This window comes from Hibiscus syriacus, unplaced genomic scaffold (genome assembly GCF_006381635.1).
Source record: "Hibiscus syriacus cultivar Baekdansim isolate YM2019G1 unplaced genomic scaffold, ASM638163v2 tig00003041_pilon, whole genome shotgun sequence".
In the NCBI taxonomy this organism is placed as follows: domain Eukaryota; kingdom Viridiplantae; phylum Streptophyta; class Magnoliopsida; order Malvales; family Malvaceae; genus Hibiscus; species Hibiscus syriacus.
This window is the reverse complement of record NW_024061960.1, coordinates 2,020,614-2,041,750: the sequence shown is the minus strand read 5'-3', so window position 1 is coordinate 2,041,750 and position 21,137 is coordinate 2,020,614. Positions and strand designations below refer to the sequence as shown.

Sequence of the window (21,137 nt, the reverse complement as noted above, 5' to 3'; positions counted from 1 at the left end):
TTGATCATTGATCGATGATTAGAGATTCAGGAGTAGTGATAGCCGCGACAGGGTAACCGATAAGGGATGATCGGTAAAAATTAATGTTTTGGGTTTAAGAAGTTTTTTTTTTTAAAAAAATAGGGTTTCTAAAAAAATACACTTCCTATCTCATAAAAAATGTTTCTTATTGATTTTTTAAAAGTCAATTTTTAAATTTTGATCATTATTATTTCAAATAATTTTTAAAATATATTTTTACATATTTTTATCAATAATAAATTTTAAATAATAATTAATTAAATTTTTAAAAAATAACCAAAAAAGTTAAAACAAGTGTTTTAAGATCAAATTTTAACTTAGACATTTAAAATAATATTATAAAATATCATTAAATACAGTTAAGCATAATTTAGATATTTACAAGTCTAACAGGAACCAGAAAGCTCACACTTATCCGGAAACTTTAAAAGTCCAGGTTAGGGTGGAAACTTGCTGTGGTGCAGTTAAAGTATTCAACGTGGAGAATACCCATTGGTGGAATGCAAAAGAGATTAGAAGCGGAGTTTCACACAGGATACTTACCTGCGGTGCTCCGACCGAGGCCTTAATAGATGGACAAATGCAAAACGCAAGTGAGTAATTCTTTATACACGACAGAGAAGACGAGAAAACACATTACAGCGGCTGGTTCTTTATCTAATAACATTCAACAGCAACTTACTTGAAAAGGACATGGATCAAATAGTCAACCCACTCCCACATGTCCCCTCTTGTATAAAAACCCACACTTCATCATCTTCTTTAATCATCACATATGCAGAGAGATCACATACTACATGAACATGTCCCAAGCTTTTTTCACTTCACTCATGGTGGCTTTTCCTCTCTATTTGTTCTTCAGATTGTTATTCTCTTGCTGGATTCTGCCCATCCTTGTTTATATTAAGCTGCGAAAGAATGGGTTTAGGGGTCCAATCCCTACTTTTCCTCTGGGAAATATTACAGAGATGAAAATCGCTAGTAAGAAGAAGAATACCAATGACGATTCTTCTTCTTCACTTATCTCCCATGATATACACTCCACTGTGTTTCCTTACTTCTCCCGGTGGCAAAAATCTCATGGTAAGTTAACTCTTTAGCTGCCTTCTTCTCAATCTCATATAATGAAAGCGCTTGACGTTTTTGTGTTTGTGGTGCAGGGAAAGTGTTCATCTATTGGCTGGGAACTGAGCCATTTTTATATGTTGCAGAGCCAGAGTTCCTTAAGAAGATGTCATCAAAAGTTCAGGGAAAACGGTGGGGAAAACCCAATGTGTTTAAACATGATAGGAAGCCTATGTTCGGAAGTGGATTGGTGATGGTTGAAGGAGATGATTGGGTTCGCCATCGCCATGTTATTACTCCTGCATTCTCTCCACCCAACATGAAGGCCATGGCAAGCTTGATGGTGGAACCGGCGACGAAGATGCTCCGGAGGTGGACAACCGTGATAAATTCCGGTAAACCCAAGATCGACGTCGAAAGAGATATCACGACAATGGCAGGGGAGATCATCGCGAGGGCAAGCTTCGGGTTGAGCTGCGAAAACGGGAGCGAAGTGTTTCAAAAACTTAAAGCCATGCAAATCACGCTCTTTAACCATAACCGCTACGTGGGTGTTCCTTTTAGCCGGTGGATTTTCCAGAAGAAGAACATGGAAGCGAAGAAACTTGGTGAAGAAATCGACCAGGTTCTTTTATCGATCATGGAGGATGTTGAGAAGAAGAAGAACAAGTGTTTGGTTGGGTATCTTATGGAAGGGGAGAGGTTGAATGGAAGGGAGGTTGTTGACGAGTGCAAGACATTCTTCTTCGGTGGACATGAAACCACCGCATTGTTACTCACATGGACGTTGCTGCTTTTGGCCATGCATCCACACTGGCAAAACCAATTGAGGGACGAAATTACACAAGTTTTTGGAGATGGAGAGATCCATTTCTCCAAACTTGCCCACTTAAACAAGGTAAATCAATTATTGATTTACACCACTATTCTTTATATACGAATTAGTATTATTTGGTACAATCGCACAGAAGTTGAGGGACTAAAAAGATAACAAAAATAGTAAAAAAATTACAAAGTGTCATTTTTGCACGTGAAAAAAAAAATTGAAATGAACAAAGATGGGGCACATGAAAGTTCAGCGATCTCATTTCAAAGTTGAGAAAACTCAACTAGTAGCGGACAACATACTTTAAATTATATTTCCTGATTTTGCACGTGCACATGTACAAAGTATATATTTTGCACGTGCACATATACAAATGTGATGGTTAATTATAGGTAAGGATTGCAGATGGGATGGGTGATGAAGGAGGTACTAAGGCTTTACTCACCAGCGCCAAATGCACAAAGGCAAGCAAGAGAAGATATAAAGGTGGATGGTGTAATTATCCCTAAAGGAACCAACATATGGATTGACACCGTCGCCATGCACCACGATCCGGCTCTATGGGGTGACGACGTTAACGAGTTCCGGCCGGAGAGGTTTAAAGACGATCAGGTGTACGGCGGTTGCAAGCACGAGGTGGGGTTCATGCCATTCGGGTTTGGAGGGAGGATGTGCGTTGGGAGGAATTGGACGTTGATGGAATACAAAGTTGTGTTAAGCCTTATGCTCAATAGCTTTTCATTCTCCCTTTCCCCAACCTATCGCCATTCTCCCTCTATTTTGCTTTCCCTAAGGCCTACCTATGGACTGCCTCTCATCGTTCAACCCCTTTAGGTTCTTCAATTAAGCAAATTATTATTAAAGGCCTTTCAATATTGATGTTAATTAATATGTTTTGATCTATTTTTTAATTAATACTAGTAATTAGTTTTATTTAATGAAGTAAAAATACAATAAAATTGGAATATTAGTTTATAAAATTAAAATAGATTTTTTTTGAAAAAAATGAAACAGTTAATTTTATTAAGAAAAAAAATCCAAAATTACAATGAGAGTTTATAACTAAATTCGTAAATTAAACACATGATTGAAATATTCTCCTATAATCATTAACACAAGAAATTAGTCACTTAAGATCATGTAATGACTATATAAGGAAAAGGCGAGAAACCCATAAAAATAGAACAATAGGTAGATACAAACAAATTTAACTGTTACGGTAAACAAATCACAATAGGAGATTAAACTATTGAAAGATCACCGACAAATGCAAATCGAAACAAAACATCGTGAGAAAAATATCTACGAACGCAAAGTGCGTATCCAAATTCAGTTCGAGAGTCTAAAACAATGAAGATCAATGGGATAACAATTGTGCGCCATATTGATCAGTCGCGACGATAACAAATTCAACCCTAGAAAAATAAATGATAAGAATAGTCAAAAGACTAAAAAAGAAAATAAAAAAATATACCGTAAAAACATAAAATCATGCTATAAAGATAAAAAAATCGTACCATATAGAAAAAAATCAAAGAAATACCATCGGCGGTAAACAAAATCAAAATTAATGTTGTCGTCTACCAACCAAAGATGAAAAAGAAAAGAACAAGCGACGACTTGAGCAAGAAACGGCTTAGAGAAAAAGAGAAGTAAAAACTTTGAAGGAAAAAAAATCACAGATACAGATACAAATACAATTATCAACAATGAAAAATAAATATCAACTTTAATATAATAAACATATGACAATGATTATACGTTGACAAACGATTGGTTTTATCACAATTTAAATCTGACATATCTTTGGTGATTATGAAAGGCTGTCAATAAAAAAAGAATTAATTTGAGAATTTAAAATAATAATAAATTAATAAAATAATTAAATAAATGTTATATAAAAACATATAATCAAATTTAATCAACAAGGAAAAATGAAACATAATACAAAAAATAATATTACAAAAATAAATAAAATCATCAAATATTTTAATAAAATAAAATAAAATACATCAGACAAATAAAACAAAAATAAGATAAAATTTGAAGAATAAAAGGAGGAATGAAAGAAAAGAAAAGAAAAAGGAGAGGAGCAGCTACAGAATCGGACTTGTCTTAATCTAGTTCAACATGGTTTGGTTTAAAAAGAAAAGGGTAAAGTACACAAATGATCCCCAGTTATATGGTATTTTTTTGTTAAGTCATTTTACTATTAAAAGTTATAACCACTGACAGAATATAATAAAAATCATATTTTAAAGATGTCTATTGACACTGTTACTGCTTTCAAGTACTGACTTGACGATATAATATTTTAAGCACTGGCTTGATAGTATTATATAAACAGAGATTCAATCTATAAAATACAAACAAATAATTCTAGGATCAAATTTTATCATATCCTAATGAGTATGTTAACGTCCAGCTCAGACGACAGCCAATTTTTAACGAAAAAGGACAAGTTTGGAATATACAAATAGTTAGATGACTATTTTGTAACTTTTACTAGCCAAAGAACTCAACAAGACATAGTTTTATAATTGAGATTATTTTATAACTTTTAATAATTGGGGAATTAATAAATAATGCAATATAGTTGAAGGGCCATTTGTTTACTTTACCCAAAAGAAAACTCTGCTTTCTTTTGGTTTAGACAATAATTAGAAGTGAGGAACCGGAGATTAATGAAACTTAAAACTCCGGTACTCACTCACTCACTCTGTCATCATCGAATACATAAACAAAGACAATCGCCCCTTTCATCTTCCCAAAACAAACCAGCCAATTCTTCCTTTTCTATTCAATTCTCCATTTTTCAGTTAGGGCGAGCAATTCTTTTCCTTTTTAATGTTTTTGATGATGGCTTCCACGACTGTCACGTGGTCGCCGAGCTCTCCCCAGCTTCGTCTGGCTATGCGTTGCAGGATTTCCTTGGACTCACCTGCGGTTCTCGTTGGGGCGCCCGCGATGAAGCTCACTTCTCATCGTCGTCTTCGCTTGCTGTCTGTTGCACGATGCAGGAGGGAGGGGCTGAAACGGCGTCGTAATGGTGCTTCGCCGATTGTGGCGGACTCCACAGGTGGGACTGCGGCGGATTTCTTTTCCGGATGGTCCGATGCGGAGCATGTTGAAGATCCCGTTCACTTTAAAAGGAACGAATGGTTTGGAGGTATAAATCTATTATACTTTGCACGAAGAGGTATCCTTACCATACCATTGTTCTTGATCGAATATTGTGTTGTTTTTCTTTCAAGAGCTGGTAGAAAATGATGAAAGTTTGATCTTTTTGTTATTTCAAAGGAAAAAGGGATGAAAAATATGTATACAATTCGAATCTTGTTTTAAATTATCAAATTATGGTGCGTTGCACTTGTTCTCCCCATCCCCCCACCCCTTTTTGTCAGCATTTTTAGTACATTTCCCCCCTCTCCATAATTTGCTCATTAAGTTCTTGAATTATGTTTAACATTCAGCATTTGCCAGTCGAAGGTGTTCCATAAAAATGAAGCTGATACGCAAAGATAATAATGGTGAATAGAATTTGACAGTTCTATAATCTCTTCTATTTTTTGGGTTGTCAAAGAATGCTTGGGCAATGTCTTGAGGTGGGGGTGTTGTACTCTTGGACTAATAACAATTTGTAAGTAGTTTGCTTTCAGGAATTATAGGTGCCGGAACAGCTGGACTTGTTCTGGTAGCAGGGCTTTCCTTTGCAGCAATGGCCCTTTGTAATCAGAGCACTTCCGGTAAGTGGTCTCTTTTAGCTGCACCACATTCTATTTTATCATGGTCTTGTATCGGTTTATAAGCTATTACTTTAGACAATTTAGTTGGAATTGAAATGAACGGTTGTGATGAAAGATTGGTATTGTTGTAATTTTTTTACTATAGGGCCAAAACTGCAGTTGGAACCATTAACAGCTCAACAAGAAGTTCTGTTGGCCTCTGATACTGAGAGTGGTGAGTTTGAAAAGAATGAGAACGAGAAAGGCATATATAAGGATCTTTTGTCACCTTCAGAATTTAATGGCACTTTTAATGATAATAAACTTGAACACGATAATGAGTCCCACTTAATAGACACATCTAATGGCAACGGTGCCACTAACACTGCTCCAATTCAAGAAGACTTGGAAAATGTTTCAGCTTTGGATAGACTGCCAATTGGCATGGACAAAACTCCAATATCACCTAAATTGCCTGAATCTGAAGTTGTTCGTGGCTCTTTTGCTGCTCCAATCCCTAGAGAATCAGATGGCAATCTTGATATTGGTTCACCTGAGGCAACTTCTAACTTGTCTGACCGAATAAACCTAGACAATGATATCGATGAAGGAAAGCTTGGATCAGAAGGAAAAGGGAATTGCGATATCTCAGTGGATTCTTCTTCTAGTTCTAGTTCAGCCAATGAGCCTGTGACTGTGAACTTCTCAGTTAGTCCAGATTTAGAACCAGTTTTAGAAACTCAGTCTGTACCCATAGACATTCTGAAAACGATAGAATCACCTCCAACTGAAGGAAACCTTGAGAGTAGGAAAATGTTGCAGTTTTCTGTTGAAATGAAGAATTCATCTCTAGAAATGAAGAATTTTAATGAGATTGAGTCTTCTGAAAAAAATTCTGTGTCAGCACCAGCACATCCCAAAAATAAGCAAAGCAAAAATGATTATAAAGAGAGAAATGATAGCATACCAGTTTTTGGATCTCCAAATCCTAGGAGTTACTTCTCTCCTTCTGGTATACCTGCTCCATCTGTAGTTTCTGCAGCTCTACAGGTGCATCCAGGAAAGGTTTTGGTTCCTGCAGTAGTTGATCAGGTTCAGGGTCAGGCACTTGCAGCCCTTCAAGTTCTGAAGGTATCTCATTCTTGCTGATATGGTGGAACAATTATGGTATAAAGCCTGCATTTATTATGAGCACTTGCAAGTTGCAACCTATTGATCAAATATCTGAATCTTTTCCAGGTTATTGAGGCTGAAGCTCAACCTAGTGATCTATGTACACGTCGTGAGTATGCTCGGTGGTTAGTGACTGCAACTAGTGTTCTGTCAAGGTATAGGTCCCTTTCTTATTGCTCATATGTATGGCAGTATATGCGAATTGGGAAATTAGCATCTAATTATCAATATCAAAATAGGGAAAAACAACTTGCAATGCCTTTTTGTTACTTGCAGGAATACAACATCAAAAGTTTATCCTGCAATGTATATCGAGAATGTTACTGAAGTTGCATTTGATGATGTCACACCTGAAGACCCTGATTTTCCATCCATTCAAGGTGAGATAGGATTTTTCTTTATCAGCCAAAATATTTGTAGAATAACTTCCTTTTTGTTCTAATTAATGTTGGTAATGGAGTTGGATATTCAGGCTTAGCGGAGGCCGGACTTATCTCAAGCAAGCTTTCAAATAAAGATCTGTTTAACGATGATCTAGGCCCATTTTACTTCTCTCCTGAAAGGCTAGTATGGTTCACACATTGAATTTGCAATATAAGTCTTGTCCTCTTTAGTTTGGTTACAGTTATCTCCATTGCGGATCTTTCCATTACTGTTTTGCCCTAAACATCTGCATGGCCTTTTGTTCTGTATCTAAAGAATGATTCCTGTTTTCTAAAGTCGTCTTAACCTATTTTCATTTTAATTTTGTTGTAAAATGATCTAAGAAGATGTGCATAAATGCCTGATATATACCACTCTGACATAGCCTTAATTTACCTCAACTAATGTGAATGAAAATCGCATTGCAGTTTTGTCATTACAGTTACTATTGCTTTGTTTAAGGATACAAGCCTGTTTTGCTTTCTGATTGGTTCTCATTTCCTCTTTCCAGTCCCCTTTCACGCCAGGATCTTGTGAGCTGGAAAATGGCCCTGGAGAAAAGACAGCTTCCAGAAGCTGACAGAAAGGTTGGCTATGTTTGGGTTTGTTTGTTTGTCCATTTCATATCCTTTTTTGTATGTGGTAGTGAGTATCATTGTTATTAATTTTACCTTTATGTCCATGTATAGATCCACTACCAAATTTCTGGTTTTATAGACATTGATAAGATAAATCCAGATGCATGGCCTGCGCTTGTGGCTGATTTGTCTGCTGGAGAACAAGGAATAATAGCACTTGCTTTTGGTAAGTCATGTTGAATTATAATTTTTTTGTGTGCTAAATTTCATGTTTGATTTTGAAGTTGATGATTGATATGCCTTTGTTATTTTCATTATCCTGGCAGGTTTTACTAGACTGTTCCAGCCAAATAAGCCTGTGACAAAAGCACAAGTTGCTGTCGCTCTTGCAACTGGTGAAGCTTCTGACATGGTAAGTGAGGAACTTGCACGTATTGAAGCAGACTCTGCGGCAGAAAATGCAGTATCTGCTCATAATGCTTTAGTTGCTGAAGTTGAGAAGGATATTAATGCTAGTTTTGAGAAAGAACTTTTAATCGAAAGGGAAAAGATCGATGCTGTGGAAAAGATGGCAGAAGGGGCAAAGCATGAACTGGAAAGGTTAAGAGCTGAAAGAGAGGCAGAGAATATTGCCTTAATGAAGGACCGTGCTTCGATTGATTCAGAAATGGAAATTCTCTCTAGGTTAAGGCTTGAAGTGGAGGAGCAGTTGGAAAGCCTGATGAATAACAAGGTAGAGATATCATACAAGAAGGAAAGGATTAATAAATTACAAAAAGAAACAGAGGCTGAAAGCCAGGAGATTGTCAGGTTGCAGCATGAGCTCGAGGTGGAGAGAAAAGCCTTATGTATGGCCAGGTAAGGAAGTTAACTCTATTATCAAATTGTTTTAGAATCCATACTGCAACAGCTAAAAGGGAAGAATAAAAAAGATTCTTTAAAATATACATTAGATGCTGCGTGCTCAATCTATAATGTCACCTTTCTTCCTAGTAAGAAGTAGGAACAATGTGTCAGACATGATGTTCATATGTTATGATTTATATTCTTGTTTAGTTTACATAAGTATTCTTATTGAATCTTGTTCAAAGAAAAAAGTATACTTAGTGAACCCGTATTCAATGGAAAATATTATACCCTTTGCAATTGCTAAACCAATATATTAGGTAAAACTGTTGGTTTGAAATGACAAGCTGGGTTGCTTTCTATTATGAATTTTACTTTCTTTTGTTTACCGTTATATCCATTGGGAGAATCTATTATGGTCCATTTTTCTGTCTTTAGTTTATCTGTCGTCCACCACCATGAGATTTTCTGACAGGTGAGGTAAAATCTGTGTTGATCTCATGTGTGACTATTCTTGTTTAATTTACAGAAGCATTATTCCTTCAAAATCTGTGTTCAAACCTGCAAATGCTTTAACCCCCTACTGCTAACCAATAATACATGGCTTGATTGTTATCATGAATTTTCTCAAGTATGGCAGTCGAATTGATATTTCTCCTGCATTTCTTATCTGTAAGTTTTGACTCTGCCTCTCTTGGGTTATTGTAAAATCCATTTGGAGATCAATTGTTGCCTTTTTGTTGTCGTTCTTCATTTTCTTTTTGCTGTCATCGGCTGCTTTAGTCTTTCTGAAAGATATGCTTGACTGTGCTGTTCTCATTTGAGCATTTAAAGTTGATTACTCGTTACAAATGTTACAAAACTCTCTCATAATTTAGGGCTTGGGCTGAGGATGAAGCAAAAAGAGCAAGAGAACAGGCAAAAGCCTTGGAGGAGGCTAGAGACCGCTGGGAGAGGCATGGCATCAAAGTGGTTGTTGATAAAGACTTGCACGAAGAGACTGTCACAGGTTTTACATGGGTAAATGTAGGGAAGCAAGTTGAAGCCGAAGGAACCATCACCAGGAGTGAAGCTTTGGTGAGCAAGCTCGAGGCATTGGCAAGTGAAGTAAAAGGGAAATCTAGAGTGTTTATCAATAAGATTATTCAAAGGATCCATTATTTGATCTCAGTGTTGAAGGAGTGGGCCTCCAAGGCATGTACCAAGGCTGAAGAATTGAAAGACATGACCGTGTCAAATGCAAGGGAATCAGTGCATGAATTGCAGCAAAGCACAGCGGAATTTCGCTCGGCCCTTAAAGAAGGTGCAAAACGGGTGGCTGGAGATTGTCGAGGAGAAGTCGAGAAATTCACTCGGAGGTTCAGAACATAGCCCACCGTTGCCCATGATTTAAGTTTCGCCTTTCCTGGGAATAGGAATAAACAAATTTTGCAGTTAAGAAGCATGTAATTTCTCTCATTTCTGACCAATTTACTTTATAATGTACCCTGTCATCCTTACCATTTCAGATGCGTGTTAAAGAATACTAATAAATAATGAAAAATTGCTACTGGTGCTTATTTGTTCTCCATGGTACCTGTTTTAAAAAATCAAATAGAATAAATTTTGATTTTGATTGAATCTGAAATTTCATGGATATTCAAATCCATGACCCCTCTGCATTTTATCGAGTTCTCGGGTGAACCAATCGCTTAGATTCAGAGTCCAAATCTCCATTTTAGATTCTACTCTAAAATAATAACTCGATTTAAGCAAAACAATTGATCAACTATTTCATATTTCTAATTCCAAGTAAAAACAAGTTCCAGTTCATGAATTTCATTCTCAAAACAAAATATTAAACTTTGAGCTAAACAAACTTCTCTAAAACCTCCAAAATGAGACATTCAAGCTAGTAGCAAAATAGAGCAAATCAACAACATATGCTTCACTTCTTCTTTTCACCACCTCCAGGATGAGCCCTGTAACATTACACCAAGAAAAGCGATTTACTAATACCATTTTTGGATAGCAAATGCTCCTCCAAAACATAAAGACGATAGAAGAATTCTCCATCCTTGGATATAAGATATTACCTCATCTTGCGGAGAACACTGGACATCTCCTCTCGCTTCTTCTTTGCCCTTTTGTGAGTTCCCAGCTTTCTTTTAGCTACCTTGAGAGCTCGCTTGTCCTTACCAACTTTCAAAAGCTCAGTGATCCTCTTTTCAAATGGTGCAAAACCAGCAACTTCCCTGATCAAGTTCCTCACAAAATGGACTCTCTTGCTAGTTTTCTGAAGAAAAAAAAAATAGCAACAAAAGAGAAATAAATACTTTTGACTTCCACAAAGAAGTAATTAACTAAAACCCAGTCCAATGATACAAGACCTTCCAAATGAAAAATTAAATGGTGTATAACAAAATATCTAATATTGTCTATTTTTTCCCTCTTTAAACAAAAGACAATTATTCTACGAAAAGTACTTAATTAGGCATAGGAAACACTTACTCCTTTTCTATTAGATGGACGTGGAGCCAACTCCTTCTTGGTTACAACATGACCCTTGTTCAGTCCTACAAAGAGGCCTGTATTTGGCTGCTTGGTAGCCATGTCTGCTTAAGCAACAATAATTCACATGTATAAATAAAATGAAAAGCTGCATAACAGGGATCATCATTTTTTAATACATTACTCTTGAAACTAGAATTACAATTACTAATAAAAAACATATCTACTTCACTCGAGCTCAAAACTGTTATTTCCCTATCAAAATATACAGGAGAACTATGCCGGTTGCCATCAAAAACTAAAATGGTACCATCATAAATAAAATTCACTACGCCTTTGAAGCCAACTAAATTATCAATCTTACTAAAATAACCAGAGCTCTCACCAGTCATGAATGTTTCAATAATCTTTCAAATCCAATCACCAATTATTCAGATTTCAGTTCATGGACTGAACAGATGTACATACATTTAACTAAGGAGTGCAACACTTTTTAAGTTACTGATCTTCACAAACCTCTACAATTTCATAAAATTTACCAGCATCAGCAGTTAATCAAAGACAAAAGGATGGTACACACAAATTTCCAAATATCGCGAGACCAAGATCTGTAATCATATGACATCACAGTTTTACTGCGAATGAAATGAAAAATGGGCTTATAAAATTCAGAGAAATGGAATTTAAAACATAAAAACATTGTTATGCAAAATCATATAATCTAAACAACCACGAATCAGATAAAAAATAGTTTCAAATGCTCGAAATCAGCTAAAAAAAGCCCTATTTTCCACTTTCTTCTTCATTAACTTGAGCAATCTGGCACAAAAGACTATGTTTTTAAGTTTGCAGTTCGTTCCCCAAGGAATCAAATAGATTGCAATACATTTAGGAGGACAAAGAGTGAAGGGAGCTTAGAGAAAGAGATTTAGAGAGATTCAGTTACCTATTGAAAGGGCAAATCTAAGGTGGAGTAGTGTATTAGGGTTTTGCGTTGGTTACCAGAGCAATATATGGAAGAGGCTAACAGGCTAGGTTTTGAATTTTATTTATGTTTAGGATAAAATACACATAATTCTCTACTACAATGTATTATTTTATTAAATCCTTTAATTATTATAAATTATAGAATGAATTTTGATTATTGAATGTTATTTTATTGAGTCTCCAACTATTAAATATTATTCCTTTCGAATTATTAAATATGTATATTTCGATTTTTAAAATTATTTCGTTTAAAATGTCCTATTAAAAAAGTTAATAAATAACAATACTTATATTTTTCTTTTACCCTTGCATGTATTATTCTTTTACACTTATCAAAATAAATCTATTAAATCTATTAATCATTTTTTTAGTGATAATTTTATCATTTCTTTTGGTCAAATATATTTCTTAAAATTATGTGTACATTCAATATGAGACACAAATTATGGGACGGAGGTATGCCTGTAAACGAGCCAACTCGAGCTTAAGTATTGTTGATTTTGACTCGACTCGGCTCGAAAATTCGCGAACCTAAAATTTTCAAGCTCAACTCGAACTCGAAATAAAAAAAATCTTAAGTTTAACTCGGTTGAAGCTCAAAATTGAACTCGAACTCGAACCTTAAATATATGAAAATCTTACATTACAATTTTTTTTTTTTAAAAATCAACATATGTAATATTTTAATAATTTAAAACAAAATTTTAATATATTATTTTTTGAGTTACTCGCGAGCTTTTCGAGACAATTATTAATTAGCTCATTTCAACTCGTTAAGAACTCAATTTGAGCTCGAGTCGAGTATTTATCGAGCTTTGATCGAGTCGATCTCGAGTATCTCGCGATCTGTGTCGTCTCGTTTTGTTTATAACCCTAGACAGAAGGAATACAAAATAATCACCGAACTACTCATATGTTTCGAATATTTTTTTCGCTAAAAATTGATTGACATTTAAATTGGATGTGAACATATTAATTGAAAATGATAAAATTTTAAAAGTTAAATGATATTTTTTTATAAAAATTTAATAACTAAACTAAGAGTGAAAACAAAATTAAGTGATAAAAATTTAAAATTTACCCTATTTAAATTGTTTCTTAAATGTCAAATTAGGCTGAAGGCTCCGATATATATAATCAATCCGAGTATTTTTTTCCCCCTTCTACGGGAAAGAACCGACAATTGTTTCTGGTCAAAGACTTGGATTTGGGAATAAGAAGAAAAATAATTACGCGGAGGAGGGACATAGCTAGTTTGCATATTCCATTGGATTGATTTTACCCAGGTCTGTTTAGCTCAAACCCCCTTTTCTTTCCTAAATTTCTCATCCCTTATTTTGATTTCTTCCTCATCTACCTATTCATCAATTTCCCACTCCATCCATACCTAATTTCCCCCCTAAAATTTCCGTTTCAAGACATGGAATTTGGTTCTCAGTCATGGCGTTCTAATTACCTGTTCACAATTGCTGCTTCTTGTTGCTCACCATTTTCTTCCCATATTTTTCCATGTGATATTCTAATGGTTTCTTTCTCTACCTTCTGACTTTACTTTCCACGTTTTATTTTCATTGGATTGATTTTTTTTTGTATGACGTTTTCAGCTTCTCAAGAATTGTCCATTTTAAGTTTTACCAATGTGATGTTTCACTTCTTTTATTATGTAGTGGAGGAACCAGTTTAGATGTTCTTTACATGCTGTATTAGTCATTGTTTAAGATGCAATGGGTAAATGTAAAGAGAAAATAACTCCAGTGACAAAAAATCTCAGATAATATACGATTTTGATTATTTTTTTTAGATTTACGAAAATGATCAATAAAATCGTAATGTGATATCTAATTTGCATTGCGATCTCCACTATCGTAAATTCGCGTTGCATTTCGCGTTGCGATAGTTGAAAATCGATTTTTCATTTCGCATTGCGATAGTCTACAGCTGTCGTTGCGATTTTCCAAATTCGTTGCGAAAATTCGTTATGATAGTTAAAAAAAAAGATTTTGTTTCTTAAGAATTTTCTCTAAAAAGATAGTATCCGCGCGGACGTGTCGAAGACACGTATTACCACGACCACGACCACGACCACGATCAGACCCGAGACGAGACGGACGGCGGCGGCGGCGGCGCGCGAGAGTCCCCCTTGTTCTCTATCACTCAACAAGGAAGTTGGAAAGCCAAGCCTTAAATACCATTCCCAATAGTATTTTTAATACTATGTGGGATTTGAGCATTGCCAACACTTGTTCCCAATACTATATGAGATTGAGCCTTAAATAGTGATATTATTTTTGAATGTTTTGTTTAAAATTACAATAATCGCGATTGATTGTAGATTGACTTTTAATTATGACATATTTAATCGTATAATACTAATGTAGTTGCTGATTCAGTTGTTTTAAGGTACATGATTGTTAATTTTTTCCTGAATAATCACATTGTATTAGAAACAAGTGTTGGTAATGCTCAATCCCATATAGTATTGGAAACACTATTGTGAATGATATTTAAGGCTTGGCTTTCCCACTTCCTTGTTGTGTGATAGAGAACAAGGGGGACTCTCGCGCGCCGTCGTCCGTCTCGTCTCGGGTCGGGTCTGGTCGTGATCGTGGTCGTGGTCGTGGTCATACGTGTCTTCGACACGTCCGCGCGGATACTATCTTTTTAGAGAAAATTCTTAAGAAACAAAATCTTTTTTTTTTAACTATCACAACGAATTTTCGCAACGAATTTGGAAAATCGCAACGACAACTGTAGACTATCGCAACGAATTTATAAACTATCGCAACAACAACTGTAGATTATCGCAACGAATTTGAAAAATCGCAACGAATTTGGAAAATCGCAACGACAACTGTAGACTATCGCAACACGAACTGAAAAATCGCAACGCGATTTTCAACTATCGTAACGCGAAATGAAAAATCGCAACGCGATTTTCAATTATCGTAACGCGAAATGCAACGCGAATTTGCCATAGTGGAGATCGCAATGCGAATTAGAGATCGTATTACGATTTTGTTGATCATTTTCGCAAATCCAAAAAAAGTTGGTCAAAATCGTATATTATCTAAGATTTTTAGTCACTGAGAATATTTTCTCATGTAAAACTTCGTATGTTTCAGGGACTTCAAAGACGGATTGATGAAGAAACTCATAACTCGAGGAGCCTGTGTATTGAAAACCAAAGGAGGAGCTACCGAATGACTACTCGTATGACAATTTTGGAGAGGAACTGAAACAGTGGTGTCATCATGACAATTTAAAACTAGTCAAGGATCCATTGGTATCATTTTTTAGCCGAGAAATCTTTTTTAGTAAAGTTGATGAAAGTTCACCAGCCAGTTTATGTTTCTAATAATTCAATCCAGAGGTCAGTGTATGAACAGGTGAGTCGGCTATCATGCAAGGCTTAAAGAAGTTCAAACAGGTACCTTATCTTCATGTGCAATCCAGAGTGCTCATTGCAATTAATGATGATTATGCTTCTAAAAAACTGGGTGGTATAGTTAATTTTGGAAAACACCGGCGAAGCAGATGGGATCCACAGCCTGAGGGAGATGGACATACAAGTGAAGATGAAAAGATTCATAAAGCAAGCAAAACCCGGTGGGATAGCAATGAATCCAAATTGAAATTGTCGGGTTCTGTTGAGGTTCCTGTCGGATTCAAGTTGGATCCTGAAATTCAGAAATTAAAAGCTGAACTATCAGAGATTGATGAAAAGCTGCAGAAATACGAACTTCATGATGATAGGCCTAAACATGAAAGATCTCCTTCTCCCGAACCATTGTACAACAACTTTGGAACATGAATAAATAAAGGGGAAATGAGGCTTCGTCAAAAACTTATCCTAAAACGTCTAGATATTACATCAAGGTTGTTTTAGAAAAACCCTGATTCAAAACAAAATAACACGCCAGTGCAAAGTTCTGTGAAAAGCATTTTGTACTGGTGAAAGAATATCCTGGCTACAATTTCATTGGGCTCATCCTTGGTCCTTAGGGAAACACACTAAAGAGGATGGAGAAAGTGGGGCTAGGATTCTTTTAAGAGGTAAAGGCTCTTTGAAAGACCTTAAGTGTTCCTCCGAAAAAGAAGATTTACAGGCACATGATAAAGAATCATTAGATGTTGCAGTTCAAATGGTTAAGTGTTAGTTCCAACTGTAGAGGGAAAGAATGAACACAAAAGGGAACAATTAGTTGAGCTTGCAAGACTGAAGAAAGATGCAAGTGGTTGCCTTGTGTATGGTGAGAAAGGACACCAGCGATATTGCTGTCCAAGCATGCAGTTCACTTTCATTAGCATGTCCTACGACTCGTGTGGTAGTGACAACCATCTTACAGTTGCTTGCCCTATAACAATTCAAAATAACCCTGACAAAAGAGTTGATGCAAACCTTTGATTATGTTGGCCATCTACCTCAAATTGTGGATGAAAATCATTTGAAAGAGTTGTTTTCTCCATTTGGTAAGCTAACTGCAGCAAAAGTGACAAGAGACGAAACTACTGGTTTAAGCAAATGTTATGGCTTTGTTAAATTTGAAAACCCAACAGATGCAGCTGCAGCAGTGACACATCTAAATGGTTATAAAATTGATGGAAAGACCCCCATCATTAGTTGGAAACCCTTTTACACCGACCCTGGGTATACAACTGTTTCCCAAATAATCCCTGGCCATGTTGCTTGGCATGTGCTACATGGGCCATTGCCACTAGAACATCAAGCATCTTTGCCTCAAGGTGAGGGCATGAACTTGTTTCAGGCATCCTGTCACTCAACTCCAACCTAAAAGTCAGGGCTCAGGTTTATTTCCCGCACTTTGTGTCTCAGGTATCCATAATCAAAGCAGTACTAGTTGTTCAGTAAACATTGTTTTATTATCCTCATCAAGTTCGAATGCCTCGTTCCCTACCAACCCAATTCATGTTAGTTCTGAAACAATCTCAGACCATGTTACTTGGCATGTTCCATCGCGGTCATTGATACCAGAACATTTGTTGAATTAATATTTTGATATAACATTAAATTGTAAAATTGATTTTAGATTTAATTAAATTTGTCAAAATTTTATCAAAAATAATTCAAATCCAAATTAACTTGAAAACATGTTTGAAATGTTTTTCAACTTAGTCAAACCTTTTCAAAAACATACTCAATCGTTTTTGCGCTTTAAAGATGTGTTTTCAGGTTTTTTTTTGCTCAAAGGATTGATCCATTGGATTCCAAAAAGTTTGGGATCGATCCCTTGTGCATTAAATGTTATTTTTCGTTGTATGTAATGATTATAATGATCCCCAATGGCTTCAAACAACTAGACTTGATATATATATAAATTGAAAGTCAGAGCACCCTAAGGTCAACAAGAATCATATTGAATAAATATATCAACATCCAAGAAGTCATTTGTGATTAATTTCTCAATCTTTTCATTGTAACACACTTGTGAGCTTTATTATTTAATTTTCTCATGTGTGATTTGGGTGAGAGCTTATTATTCGCAAACACATTTACCTTGTGAGGTTTTCTTTTGTTTGATAAATTTGAAATTACTCTTTGGGAGAGTGTGTATTCAAGATTTAGGGGTATAAACCTTGAAGTATTTGTAAAGTTACACCTTGTCCTTAAGGTAAGCAAATTTAGTGGATTTTAAAAATCCTTAGTGTGGATACTAAGGTAGTGGATGTAGACTTGGTTGAGAAGTCAAACCACTATAAATCGTTGTGCAAAAATTTTATTTTTCTATTGTATCCACCAAATTCTATAAAAGGCCAATTTATCATCTCTTGACATTTTCCAGTTTATCAATAATGCTAATAATTGATATCAGAGCTTGACTAATTTGAAGGTCTAACAATCTCTTGAGATTATCCTTGAAGAGTTCTTGCAACTTCTACATCAACCTCAAAAGATGACTTCAACTTTCTGTTTCTACCTTGTTGAAGATTCTTAATCCATCTTCAAGCCTCCTTATTTCAATGTGCAAATTATTCTTATTAGAAGAATATGATGATGTTATTCATTCAAGTTACCAATTATTCGGTTTGGGATGTCATCATTGATGGTTCACCCACTCCTCCAAGAAACAAGTCGAAGTGGGTAAATGAAGATTGGAAGCTAGCCCAACTCAATGTTAAAGCCATGCATATCTTCTTTTGTGTATCTGGATCGGATGAATATCGTAGAGTTTCATCAAGTTCAAATGCTAAAGAAGTTTGGGGAGGTGACTTATGAAGGAACAAGCCAAGTCAGGAAATCAAAGATTGACATCCTCACTCTCAATTATATGAATTTTAAGATGAAGTCCAATTAAGACATCAAGACAATGTTCGATCGATTCACCGTCATTATCAATGAGTTAAACGGTTTCGGGAAGGTCTATCCAAATAAATAAATTGTGAGGAAGTTTCTTTATATCTTATCAATGTCTTGGGAATCCAAGACGACAACTATTGAAGAAGCCAAGGATCTTGAAGAACTTACTCTTGATGAACTCATTGGACCCTTGCTTACTCATTAGATGAGACTTCAAAGAAAAGAAGAAGAGGATGGAAAGAATGAGAAGAAGAAAAAAATGATGTTTGCATTGCTTTTAAGTCCACCAATGAATATGAAGAAGACTCTAGTGAAGAGGTGGATGAAGAGATGGCTAAACTTTTCATGAAATTCATGTCTTCAAAAAGGAAATATGTGAAACATGAATCAAAGAAAGAAAAAGATCACATCATATGCTACAATTTCCAAAGACCGGGACATGCGAAGTATGATTGTCCCCAATTGAAGAAGAATGGATTAAGAAAGCCAAAGAAGAAGGCTTTTGTAGTTACTTGGAGTGATGAGGACATCACTGATGATGAAGATGATGAAGTAGCCAACCTTTGTCTCATGACCATTCAAGAAGATTCAATAGTAACTTCTAACTCTAGTGAATTAAATTATTATTCTTTTAATGAGTTACAAGTTGCTTATGATGAATTGTATTTGGAATTTGAGACCATGAATTCCAAATATAAGAAATTAATTTCTAAATTCAAAAATGAAAATGATTTTCTTTTAGAAGTAAAATTGGTTTTGAAAATCAAAATAAAATTTTAAGAAAAGATTTGGAGTTTTCAAAAACCAAAATTAAAGATTTTGAAAAAGAAAATCTTGATTTAAAAATTAAGCTTGAAAACTTAATTAAAGAAAAAGAAATCATTTTAAACAATTCATTAAAATCAATAATGGAAAAATGTTCACATTGTCATTATCATGGTCATAATTCTAATACTTATCCTATAAAGAAAAGAAAATCCTATAAAATAAGACAAGTATGGGTTCCTATGGGAACTAGAGGCATTGAAACTAACAATCAAGGATCTAAAACAATTTGGGTACCAAAAATCAAGTAAGTGTCTCTTATAGGTGTGTTAGAGCAATGATGAGCAATGTCAAGCTATTTTGAGGCTCTAGACACACTAAGGAATGACACTTGAAGAAAGGGGACCTAAAAGCAACATTAATTCAAGTGGTAAAATGTTTAAATTTCATGCAATTTCATGCTTTTATGTGATTTTATATGCTTATATGCATGATTGAGTGTCTCCATATAATAATTAACTACCATTAGTTAGGGGGATATATTATTGCATGAATTGCACATTTATGGCATAATATGCTTATGTTGATAATTTTGGCCTTAACTTTGCAATATTTGATTTTTTTTGTTTGTGAAATCATGTTCTCCATGCGTTATAATGAGCATATGTGTTGTTTTTGACAATATGATGTTTAAATGTAGAAAATTTTAAAATATGCATATTTAAGATCTTTAGAGGGTTTGTGTGACTTGATTTGGACTTTATATGTGCAAACTATGGACTAAATTGGTCAATAATAAATAATTTGCATAATTTGATGTTTCAAATTGACTTTCATGCACATTTAGTATCCTCTAAGTCATTAAAATTAATTTCCAATCAATAATATGACTTAGGTTGCATCATATTCGAGTCAAGTGTCATTCAATTTGGTCATTGGAGTAAAAATGTAATTTTCCAGAAAAATGATGGATCACTTTTCTAAAAGGATCGATTCCCTTTTGCGATGGATCGTTCCCTTTAGGCCAAAATCGTATGGGAGGGATATTTTAAGTCTATTTGAGTGCACATCAACCATTTTTCTCATATTTCGAACACAAACTCTCCAAACACTCTCAAATCATTTTTTTCATCAAAATACTTCAATTCAATCGATTTCAAAGAGCTTTCATGCGATTTTCTTCCCTAATATTTCATTTCAACGTATCATTCTTTATTTTTGAAAGAATCGTCACATTTGGGTAAGAATTTTTCAAAACCCTAACATTTTCAAAATTTTAAATTCAAACAAATTTGATTGAATTAGGTGGTTAGAGAACAATTATTAATTACAGATATTGTTGTTTTGTTGCAGGGAGCATTACCCATTGCCAATTTTTTTCAAAAACCCAAACTTTTATCTTATACCCACAAGGTGTTTGATAAAATTCCCCAACCAAAAACCACCTCTTTATTCCATTCAGCCATACCCTATTTTTATACTCAAAATTGTTTTTTAATTATTTCAAAAATACCTTTTAGCATCCTTATAACATCCACTTTGTTCTAAACTCATATTTTCTTCAAAAACCTTTCAAAATGCCAAAAAGAAAAACCATGGCTTCGAAGGGGCAATCCTCAAGTTGCTTCTTGGATTGATCAATGCTTTAAATCAGCCAAAGCCCGTGAGAGATATGACTAATTTTTTTCATATCATCTGATTAAAGAAACTTGAAAAATTGATTTTGAATTTTGAATTTGGGTTTTCCATATAAGCAAAACTTGAAGGATATGAAACTTTTTAATTTTCTAAACTTTTATGGTCCAATCTATCTTTATTTGGTTCGACCTTTTTATTCAAACGATGTGTCATATGCTTCTCATGATGGCACTTTTTGTCAGACCATAGTTTCTCACCTTATGGTTATACCATCACCATCACTA

General features: G+C 34.9%; 4 protein-coding genes across 6 annotated transcripts; 3 read left to right on the top strand and 1 right to left on the bottom strand.

Moving 5' to 3' along the window:
• Nucleotides 1-824: 824 nt before the first annotated feature.
• Nucleotides 825-2,751, top strand: LOC120168639 (cytokinin hydroxylase-like). Its single transcript, XM_039177112.1, has 3 exons — nt 825-1,104; nt 1,182-1,984; nt 2,318-2,751. Exons 1-3 carry the CDS (start codon nt 825-827, stop codon nt 2,744-2,746), a joined length of 1,512 nt encoding a protein of 503 aa, XP_039033043.1. The 3' UTR covers nt 2,747-2,751.
• Nucleotides 2,752-4,710: 1,959 nt separating this feature from the next.
• Nucleotides 4,711-10,154, top strand: LOC120168603. Of its 3 annotated transcripts, XM_039177110.1 has the most exons (11): nt 4,726-5,081; nt 5,572-5,658; nt 5,804-5,902; nt 5,993-6,768; nt 6,877-6,965; nt 7,087-7,190; nt 7,283-7,373; nt 7,745-7,820; nt 7,923-8,037; nt 8,138-8,669; nt 9,536-10,154. In XM_039177110.1, the coding sequence occupies exons 1-11, from the start codon at nt 4,760-4,762 to the stop codon at nt 10,026-10,028; spliced, it is 2,784 nt and encodes a 927-aa protein (XP_039033041.1). In that variant the 5' UTR covers nt 4,726-4,759; the 3' UTR covers nt 10,029-10,154. The 3 variants fall into 3 exon arrangements, with proteins under 3 accessions (XP_039033040.1, XP_039033041.1, XP_039033042.1); XM_039177109.1 differs by having other exon boundaries at nt 4,711-5,081; nt 5,804-6,768; XM_039177111.1 differs by having other exon boundaries at nt 4,931-5,081; nt 5,561-5,658; nt 5,804-6,768.
• Nucleotides 10,155-10,403: 249 nt separating this feature from the next.
• Nucleotides 10,404-12,163, bottom strand: LOC120168587 (60S ribosomal protein L36-2-like). Its single transcript, XM_039177108.1, has 4 exons — nt 12,094-12,163; nt 11,148-11,251; nt 10,733-10,932; nt 10,404-10,618 (listed from the first exon to the last, which is right to left on the bottom strand). The coding sequence occupies exons 2-4, from the start codon at nt 11,247-11,249 to the stop codon at nt 10,585-10,587; spliced, it is 336 nt and encodes a 111-aa protein (XP_039033039.1). The 5' UTR covers nt 11,250-11,251; nt 12,094-12,163; the 3' UTR covers nt 10,404-10,584.
• A 1,154-nt stretch (nt 12,164-13,317) lies between these two features.
• LOC120168571 (splicing factor-like protein 1) lies at nt 13,318-16,262 on the top strand. The gene is made up of 2 exons (XM_039177107.1): nt 13,318-13,420; nt 15,257-16,262. Exon 2 carries the CDS (start codon nt 15,535-15,537, stop codon nt 15,943-15,945), a length of 411 nt encoding a protein of 136 aa, XP_039033038.1. The 5' UTR covers nt 13,318-13,420; nt 15,257-15,534; the 3' UTR covers nt 15,946-16,262.
• Nucleotides 16,263-21,137: the final 4,875 nt, after the last annotated feature.